General features: G+C 39.3%; 1 protein-coding gene across 2 annotated transcripts; it reads left to right on the top strand.

The window, feature by feature from the left end:
- The first annotated feature begins 561 nt into the window (after nt 1-561).
- LOC121634696 (CD63 antigen-like) lies at nt 562-9366 on the top strand. Of its 2 annotated transcripts, none has more exons than XM_041977567.1 (10): nt 562-703; nt 774-987; nt 2176-2244; nt 2326-2445; nt 3376-3450; nt 3991-4086; nt 6679-6789; nt 6875-6913; nt 6994-7077; nt 8262-9366. In XM_041977567.1, exons 2-10 carry the CDS (start codon nt 928-930, stop codon nt 8403-8405), a joined length of 798 nt encoding a protein of 265 aa, XP_041833501.1. In that variant the 5' UTR covers nt 562-703; nt 774-927; the 3' UTR covers nt 8406-9366. The 2 variants fall into 2 exon arrangements, with proteins under 2 accessions (XP_041833501.1, XP_041833502.1); XM_041977568.1 differs by having other exon boundaries at nt 565-703; nt 2329-2445.
- Nucleotides 9367-9919: the final 553 nt, after the last annotated feature.

Genomic DNA, 9919 nt, shown 5'->3' with positions numbered 1-9919 from the left:
CACAAGCAGACCACAGGGTTACTGGATACAGACAATCCTTCAGCAGAGATCAGCCATGAACTGGAGGGTCTGCTCTCATTCTTTACTGATTGGATGATCATGGTTCAATTTTACTGGCTGTACAATAAAAGGGGCTGGGATAATTATAATACAGCAAAACGCCGTTTTAAACGCGAGTTAAAGTGCGACAAAGCGGCGTTTTTTTTACGCGAGTTCATTGAACGCCGCAAAAAGCAGCGTTCAATGACCACCAAAAACGTCGTATTTTTCGGCGTTTACCGAAGTTTTAAGAAACGGCGTATTTTACGCCGTTTTTGCCACATAAAACGGCGCTTTTAACGCCGTTTTTTAACCACAAAACGGCGTATTTTACGCCGTTTTATTACAAACGCGCCAATATAGTGGCGAATTATGGCCCCTTTGGCTTGCCAGAGGATTGCCATACTGGACGCACACGCACCCGCGTCACATAGAGCAGTGAGACAGCCAGCAACTCAGAAAAATGCCTCTCCATACACTATTGCTATTAAGTTATGTTGATGTGAGTTAATGTAATATTTCTAAATATTAGCAGTAATAACTTTTTTTATTTATTTATTGGTTTGCTTGCTTGTTTGTTTGTTTATTTAAATATTCCCTTCAACAACCGGATTGCCTTAGCTGGACTACGTTGGAATAAGACACCGTTCCCTTGCAAGAACTGGTAATTTTCCACCCACCTTCCCAGAATGAGTTTTTCTCTTTGTGTAAATCTGATGATGGTAAATTTACAGGAAGCTCCGCCCAAGGCCCGCCAGCTCTTCCTGTCGGTTAAATCCCGGTCACCTCGTCACTCCACAGGTACTTCAGTTTTCATTCAGTCGACTTTTGTAAGGACTCAAACTTTAAAGTCTGTTATTTTTTTCCGAGTTTTCCTCAACAGCAAACATGGCCCGGATTAACGGCTTCCTCAAATGCATCTTCATCAGCTTCAACATCTTCTTCGCGGTGAGTCATCGCCGTTAAAACCGTTTAAAAACGGCCACTTTGATACCGGATATTTGCTGGAATTTAAAGTGCGTAGTTCAGGTCGGAGTCCGCCATACCTGGAAGTTTAGTGATGTTAAGAGTTTATGAAATATTCATGAACATTTAATGCTCACCTTTCCTAAGTGAACAAAGCATCAGTGTATTTAATGAGAAAAAAACACCACATTAGAGTGTTGTTAAAATTAACTCCTCTAACTAAATAAAACGTGTTGGAAAACAAAACTATAATTCTTAGTCGCTCTCGCGTAGTTAAAGTGTGTATTTACTATTTAACTGTCCGCAGAAGTGGGTTATAAATGTACGCAGCCAGTCCCGTTTGAAACGGGTAAAAAAAACTAAGTGGTTTTTTTATTGATTTGGTATGGTGCTTTAAATTTGAGCCTTTTCAAAATTTTCTTCTCACATTTTAAGAAGAAACTAATTTTACATTTTCTTGAACATGATTTCCTCCATTTGTATGATGTTAATTAAATATAATCAGTTTAACCTGGTTTTGGCTGTTTGTGTTTCTCTCTCACTCAGCTTTTTTCCCCTCATTTATTTATTTATTTATGCATGCATGCATGCAAGAAAGTGAAATGTCTTGCATTATCCAAAACCACATTGCTCCGTACGACTAGTAAGACCAGTTAGGTTAGGTTTGGTTCTGTTTTGTTTTTATAGTTGGTCTGACGGTAAAACTACAATAAACGTAAGAAGCAACTTTTTTGTTCTGTTTGAAGCTCAGGTTTGGGCTGGTTTTCGTTTGGAGCAGCTTAGGTTTGTGGCTCTTTGTTGATGAAACCAGATATGAATGTTTGTTTCAGAAAGCTGAAGGAATTGGACAGCTGCCCGGGATTCGCTTGCAAAGTGGGATGAAACAAGTTCTTACTGGTTTTCATTCACTGTAATTTGTTAGTTTTGTGACGTGAGCACTACAGTTGCAAAAGTTGGTCAAAATAAAATGATCATTTATATTATAGACGAATATATACACCAAATATTCAAAATGTTTTAATTTATTGTTTGAATTTATTGGTTTTGGAGGGGGAGGGGTAAAGGTGTTGACACAGAGAAGGATTTGCACATTTATATCCATATTTATATATATACTTAAATAGTCAGGATCAAATCTAATACCTATTTGTTTTTTTTGTTTTTTTCCAGATTGTGGGCGGAGTCATCATCGGCCTGGCTGCACTGTCTCAGGCTGTCATCGGCGCCCAAGTAGAAAATGTGAGGACACGCTCTTGTTAAACAAAAACAAAAGCCTCTGAAAACCTACGATGTTAACATGCTGTCAAAATCCTGTTCCAGCAGCTTGAGGGTCAGGCCAGCGGCCTCATTTTGCTCTATGTCATTGGTATCGTTACCATGGTGATCGCCTTGGTGGGAGCCTGTGGGGCTCATAAGGAGAGCAAAGCCTGCCTGATTGTGGTGAGTTTAAATGTCGGCACCATCCACCTCCACAGGACGTTCAGAGGCGTTTTATCAGAATCACTGACTTCATTTCCTGTAAACACCTGATTAAGATCAGTTATAAGTGTGGTTCATATGTGCCAGAGGAACAAAAGCTGCTGCAAATCACCTGCAGGCCAATGTTCTTTATTTTCTAGTCAGCGGCAGGTCATCAAACATCAATTAGGTAATCAACACGTCACCATTTTTCTCAGTAAATTTATTTCTGAAGGTGCTCTTGATGTGAAATTTTCACCAGATGTTGGTAACAACCAATGTAATCCATGCAAACACCAAACCTTAAATGTCCATAAATTAAGTTATGTGCAATAAAATGGAAGAAGAACGGGAGGTGCGTCTTAAGTTTTAAATATAAAAAAGTATATAAAGCCATAGTGAAAGTCATGGAGTCTAATACGGCTGCCAGCCTGTGGTGCCACAATATGAAATTAGATGAGTAATTGTACTGGCATCATAAACTCTGGTTCATAATCAGCTTTTTTTCATTCACAGTATGCCTTAAACATAAACTCCGGCGCCTAAAGGGTTAAATCCATATTTAGTCTTTCACTTTCAACTGCAGAGACTCAGTTTCTTAATTTGATCTTATCTGTTTGAATTGGTTTTATTTTGCTGGATTGTAGTTTTGTCTGATGTTTTTATCTGTTTTATGTTTCTGATAGTTTTTAGTATTCGATTATGTGCAGCACTTCGTTGCAGCTGTGGTTGTTTCAACCTGCTTTAAAAATAAAGTTAGTATGACGTCATTAACCTCAAAGAACGTGAAATAAACAGCATGTTCTGGTTTGACAGGACCATCGGTTAAAAGATGAAACCAGATGTGGTTGTGAAGTTGTGGTCAGGATGAAAACATCAGCACCTGAAGTGCTTTCTTCTCTTTCTCTGCAGTTCCTGGTGTGTATGGTCATCGGAAGTCTGATGATGTTCCGAGCTGGAATCCCGGTAGCCATCGCCCGTCCCCAGGTAACAATCCTTCAGGTTCTACTGTTGGCTCTACTGTTGGTTCTACTGCAGACAAGAGAGGAGATTTGGTTCATTTAATGGAAACAGTTTGTTGACAGACCAGTTTACATTTAGGAAAGTGGGAGCTTCTTTTTTCTCCTGCGTTAAACTGAGCTTGGGCGGTGCATTAAGAGCAGGACAGACCGACAGACAGATGCCACATTTAAAACCAACAGAAATGTTAGTTTTGACTCATTTCCTGTAACTTCAAAATCAAAATTAAGAAACACTTCTTCCAGAATGAAACCAGCATTGTTTATATTTATATTTGGCGAGTTCAAACATTTTATATACCTGGAATTATTTTTATGTCACATGTTTGTTAAGACTGAACTCAGTTAAAACTCAAACATTTCACATTTCTGAGGAGGAAACCTGAACGTCTCTCAGTTCTGGACGGCAGTTTCCAGTTAGTTAAAATATCAGTGATGATTAATAATCAGCTGTAAGGTGATGACTGCTTCGTTTTTACAGCCTCCATTAATGCTGGTTTGTTTGTAGGTGGAGGGCGTGCTGGAGGCCAGGTTCCGTCAATTTCTTCCTCTGGACAAGGCCGAGTCCAACGTGAAGCAGATAGCCGACGCCGTGCAGACTCAGGTGAGAAGTTACCTGGTCAGGTAACGTGGTTAGGATCAGAAGATCTGTTCCAACAGTCCGCCTCTTTCGGGTTGTTGACTGTGGGTGTAGATCTGTCTTTACTATCAGGAGTGGAGTTATTTGCTTTCTTGTTCTTGCTGCTCTTAAAAGAATTTCAGATATGATGCAGAGTAAGGACGTTATCACATCCACCTTCTGGATGCACTCGTTTCATTCGCAGATTCCAGATAAATCCATTAGATAAGCCCAGTTTCTATCAAGGGGGTTTGGTTCGGTAAACCTGATTTCTCTCATTTCCACAGCCAACCGTACCTTTATCTGGTAGGCGGGGTTTAAGCCAGATAGCGATAGATAGCTACGTAGTAGCATGTAAGAAGAATCTGACACGGAAACAAAGGGTGAGAATGAAATGTTCTCTCTTCTTGGCACGTGGCAAATCCACCGTATCTTTAAACATGGAGCTTGCTCTTATTGCTGAGCCACACAGGAAGTGACCATTCTTCCCACCAATCAATGAATTGCATCATGTCAAGCTCCACCCTTTTGGGTTGGATCAGTAAGATGTGGACCCCAACCAAAGGACCCCAAAAAAGTAGGACAGGCCGGATATTCTGGCAGCTGTCCCAGTTTCTGCCTGTGGAAAAAAAAGTGTCCCGTCCTTAGTGGGACCCCTGGGTGGACACGAACATATCTCCATGAAGTTTCCTTCTCATGTTCCAGCAATCTGTCAATAAATTTAAAAATCTTTTTTTCTCAGTTGTGAAAAATGACCAAATTTTTGTACAAAACTGACAAAAAACACAAGGAAGTTTCTAAATGTAAAATAAATCTAAAGCAAAAGCAAACCTTTCAGCTTTTATTTAATTCATTTCTTAACTGGGGACAGTACAGATTAAATCTGTCAGATTTTAGCTTTTGGCTAATTTCCATCAGTAGCTTCGTTTGCATGGACAAACATTTCATCTGGAACCAGTCTGATGGGAGATGGGAGATAATCCTTCACTCATTTATTTTCTAACAAAAACGTATTCGCCACAGTCCCGTTCTGCTGCTGCCGCCGTGTTTGAAGTCTTCCCTGAAACTCATTACGTTACGTTAAATTCTTTCCTATCAGATCAGCTGACATGTTTACTTGATTTTTATTGTGAGTGGATGTTTGATCGGATCAGAAGTTCTCCGTGTAAACGCAGCTAGTGTCTGTTAGCAGGTTGATGTTATTTACCAGAATAATCTTTTCTAAAGCCCAACAGGAAAACATAAAAAGACCTAAGTAAACTTGAAATCTATTATTACACACTTATCATAAAATGCATCATATCAGTTATTAAAATAAGTTTTTAATAAATTATAAAGTGCAAATGAAAGTGCATCACTTCTACAGTTACACACTGCACATGACTGCAAACCTGATCGGACCTAAAAAGTGTTCAGATTTGTCCTGAGTACAGACAGACTGGACCTTCCTGTGACTGGGAGGTAGACTCCCGACAGACAACGTTGCTGCCACCTCTGACTGCTCTATGGTGCGTGTTGTTAAACTACCAGCAGCTCTTTGTTTAATAAATTGGCTCCATGGTGGCGAAGCTAAACCATGGAGAGTTTTATAAATCCTGCAGCAGTTTCTGAAGATTTTTTTAAAGCTCAATGAAAAGTGCTTAATGATGACGAGACGGGGGTTTCTTATCTAGTATTTTAGAGCTTTTTTGTTTTGACTTCATTGAACCTGTAAAAGAGCAGCTGGTTATATGGTCATGTAGGTGTGAAGTCAAGGATGTTTAACATTCATATTTCATTTTTAGCTGTTGCCTATGAAGAGTGTCTTCACAGACAGATATAAATATCAGTTCCTCTACAGCGGTGTGGTGGTTCGCACCGTAGCCCCACAGTAAACAGCTTCCTGATTCCAGCCTCAGCTGGTTCTTTCTCTGTAGAGTTTGCATGTTCTCGCGGTTCATGTGTGGGTTCTCTCACATATTTGGGGTAAAATCGCGATTTTAAGTTCAGTCAACTTTGTCTCTTGATTCCCGGCCTCTCGCTGGGATCAGCTACAGCTGTGAATAAGATGAAGCAGGTGTAGAAAATGGCGGTTGGAGCTCCTCTGAGGTTAGGCGGGTGTGGCTCAGATCACCTGACCAGCTTCCTGGCACACGTGTGTCGCTACTTATCTAGAAATGCAAATTCAGTGAGGACGTTATCAAACTGTTGTACAGCAAACACACCTCATCATGAATCACTTCATCTTTTTCGACGTCAGTCCACTCTTTCTTCTCCTGTATGTCTTCATGTTCTGCTTTAACTGGGTTGCCTCCTCTTCAGCAGCAGAGCTTTAGTCTTTGGGCTTACAGGACGCTGCACTAGACTCTTACTTGGGAAGCTGGCATCCCTGGCTACCTGGGGCCTGGACTCCATAGGGGCTCTGGCAAGGACCTTCCTCTGATTTGTCATGATTTTATTTTCTCTTTACATGTTTCCTCTAGGCTTTAGAAAATATGGCAAGTGCTGACAGATCAACTGGGAAACACTGACTTCAGCAGTGAGATTAAACTTGAAGCTTCAGTGTGTTTGTTAAAGCTTCTTCTTCTGTGGTTTTAGATGCACTGCTGTGGGCTCTTCAGCTACAAAGACTGGGAGAACGACATCCCAGACTCCTGTGAATGCACCGAGGTGGTGGAGAAATACGAGTGCCAGAATATCAACTACAGAGTGAGTATCTGAGCTCAGACTGGCTTTAAGTCACCTGATCAGTGGTGTGGAGTCACTTATGGTTTTATCTTCACACCTCCTCCAGGATTTCTACCAAATGAAGACAAAGTCCATCTACAGCGAGGTGAGTAAAGCAGCATGGATTTTAGTAACAGGAAGATGAAATCAAACAGAAACTAAAGCTTGTGTCTCTTCCTGCTGCAGCCCTGCTTCCCCATCATCTTGCACTATGTCCTGATGGTCGTGGACATCGGGCTCGGGGTCTTCTTCTTTCTGGCTGCTCTGGCTGTGAGTATTACATCAGTTATCCTGCTCAGTTTTTTAGCTTTTAACTTTTGGTGATAGAAAAAGCATTTCGCCTAGTCTGGTCCGGTGCACATTGACAATAAAAATCTGAATCGTGATAAATCTGATCATGTTGACAACAGCTATTTATTTATTGTCTCTAATGAGAATCATTTGTTTACATTACAACATCAAACAAAATAAAATTATCTTTTGGGATTTTGACTATTGAACTTAACAAAAACATAAATAGTAGGTAACTCGTACGACAACTTAAAATAAAAACGCTGCTACTGATCTGTGTTATGACCAATGGGTGGTGCATAGATCAGTGTAAATGCTGCGTGTCTGTGCTTCCCATCATAACAATGTCCACATTATGCCAGTGTGCAAATCTACCTTTACACAGAGGACAGGAATTTACTGTTTAGTACCATGTGATGTCAAAATTATTGTAGTGCAAAAAGTGTCCACCAGGGGGCAGAAGACAAGCATTAGATTATAGACAACAGGGTTTTCCGCAAAGTTTTGACAATAAGTGAATCAAAAGGTCTCAAAGACTGTACGTATCTGTAATTACCAGAAATCATGGGCTCAAAATAACCCAAACTAGGACTAAACTATGATATATACAACATTAAAGGGTTAAATAAGTCTTTTACTGTTTTTTTTTTTTTTTTCTTCTTCTTCTTTTTCCCCAGGACATCGATTTACCTAAATGACACACTTTCCTCTTCCATAACTTTTGGTGTTGACTAAACAAATTGACTGAGTCGTTTGAAATAATAAACTATGTGTTAACAAGGAGCTTAAAATGTAATAAACAAGAAAGAAAAAGCCAAACCAGCTCATAATAAGAAAAACAGTATTCTAGTAACAGCTTCTCTTCACTAAGGGAGTCTCTTATTTCACAAGATTACATTTCTTCAAGAATGGCCTTCTGTTTAAGACAGTAAAACGTCTGGTCCTGATGCTGCCTTCTCTTTAAAAAACATCTACATTACCCATCCCTAACCTGGAAAATCCACACCAGTTGCACTTTTCATTGTCCTTATGATGCTGTAGGTGTGACAAGCGTGTCGTGCACTGACACGAACGGTTTGACTGTTTGCTGCATCATGATGCTTCCACGTTCTCTCTAAATGAGCATCAGTGCTGTAAACTCATCTTCCTGTGTCTCCCTGCAGGTGCTCGGCATGATTCTGTCCTCCATCATGATCCACCAGCTCCGTCACCCCGAGAGACCCACCGTCCTGTTCACCGTTCCCACCATCTTCACCTCAGGACCACCCAAGTACCAGGAGCTGCACAACCCTCCTCCTCCGTACTAAAGATGCAGCTCTGTCAGCTTGTTGCATAGGTTCAGGATTTGCTTCTGTCTGCGTTCAAAGTTCCTTCATCACTGTGAGGAGGTCCAGCTGTGGAGCCTGAAACACCACCGGGTTTAATGTACGTCGTAGAGAAACTGATTTCTTCCTGTGAGGAAGAATCTGATGATTCATTCTGCTTATTTTCTTTCTTAAAGAGAAGAATCAAAAAGATTTTACTCAATACTTTTACCATTTGACGGGAAATTTGGAACCAGGATCGTTAAAAAATGACTTGAAACTCTAAAGTTCTTCGTCAAAGTTAAACTTTGGTGTTTAATTTTTGTAGTTTTAGTTTAGTTTTATTACATAAAAATCTTGAAAATCCAGACTTTTCAGGCTTTAATCCTCTGAGAATTTAAAAGCTGAAAAGCAGCATCAAAACTTTATTTTCTCATCAGACTGAGGAGCTGAAACTTTCTGCTTTATGCTGCTGCTGCTGCTGGAGGAAGAAGTCAGTTTGTTTCCGCTGATGTAAAAGTAAACCAATAAAAACAACAAACAAGCTCTTAGTGAAACTTAAATCAAAGCCAGAAGAGCCAGAGACACGTTTGACCTTTAAAACTGTGCAGACGTTGATTCATCAGTTCTGTTTGTAAAAATCACAGCTGTTACTTTTCCACTTGATTTTTTATATGTTAAACATCTTTTTTTTGTGTGTTGTTCCTGTCATCATTAAACATGTTAAAAACAAAACATCCCTGCAGCTGCTGGGCTCATCTCAAGAAGATGTGCTTTTATTTTAACCAATCAAACATAAAAAGGTAAAGCTTCATTTCCAGAACAGTAACTTTAGTATTTGAAAACAAAGAAGTAAAAGCTGAAAAAGGGAAAACTTTGTTTTCGTTTTTTAACTCTTCATGTTTGGTTTCTGCCCTGAGCTGCTGTTAAACAATATAAAGAAATAAAAGACATTAAAAGTAAATTGAGTGTTTGTAAATGTTAATTTCAGCTTCAGTTAATTTTTATTCTTATTTGTATTTTCTTTGTTAAAGATTTTAATTTTCTACAAACAGAACATTTTGATCCCTCATGCTTGCTTCTGCATTTTAAGCCATTTCTCAACTTTTTTTTACTTGATCATTTCAGCTGTGTTGCTGCTAGTGAGACGAATTTTTAATCAGATTCATGAAATCCTCTTTTTCACTCACATCTTTTGCTCTTTATTGATGCATTTTGCACCGTTTCATGACCTTTGTGGCCAAAAGTGTCCACGCACAAAAACTGCTTTAAAATAAAAGTTTTTAACATATTTGTTCAAAACTGTCGTTTTTAGAATTTTAACCCTTTAAATGTCACTTAAAATGTTTGATTTACTGCCTCATTTATTACAAAACAAAAAAAAATATTTTCCCTGTAATAAACATCAGGGGGACGAGTGTCCGATGTTAGAGATTAACAAAACTGATGTTATTGCATTAATGTCTTTTATGTAATGTCAGAAACTCCCTCTGGAGACTTTCGAGCTAAAAAAAAAT

Source organism: Melanotaenia boesemani, chromosome 23 (genome assembly GCF_017639745.1).
Source record: "Melanotaenia boesemani isolate fMelBoe1 chromosome 23, fMelBoe1.pri, whole genome shotgun sequence".
Lineage (NCBI taxonomy): Eukaryota > Metazoa > Chordata > Actinopteri > Atheriniformes > Melanotaeniidae > Melanotaenia > Melanotaenia boesemani.
The sequence above is the reverse complement of the archived record's forward strand: the minus strand, read 5'-3'. Positions and strand labels throughout refer to the sequence as shown.

What these genes read in the sequence shown, in the direction of transcription:
- LOC121634696 (XM_041977567.1), top strand. Translation starts at nt 928, where the DNA reads ATGGCCCGGATTAACGGCTTCCTCAAATGCATCTTCATCAGCTTCAAC. An exon ending in TAGCCATCGCCCGTCCCCAG is followed by an intron (nt 3,451 to 3,990) that starts GTAACAATCCTT and finishes GTTTGTTTGTAG; the next exon opens with GTGGAGGGCGTGCTGGAGGC. An exon ending in TCTTTCTGGCTGCTCTGGCT is followed by an intron (nt 7,078 to 8,261) that starts GTGAGTATTACA and finishes GTCTCCCTGCAG; the next exon opens with GTGCTCGGCATGATTCTGTC.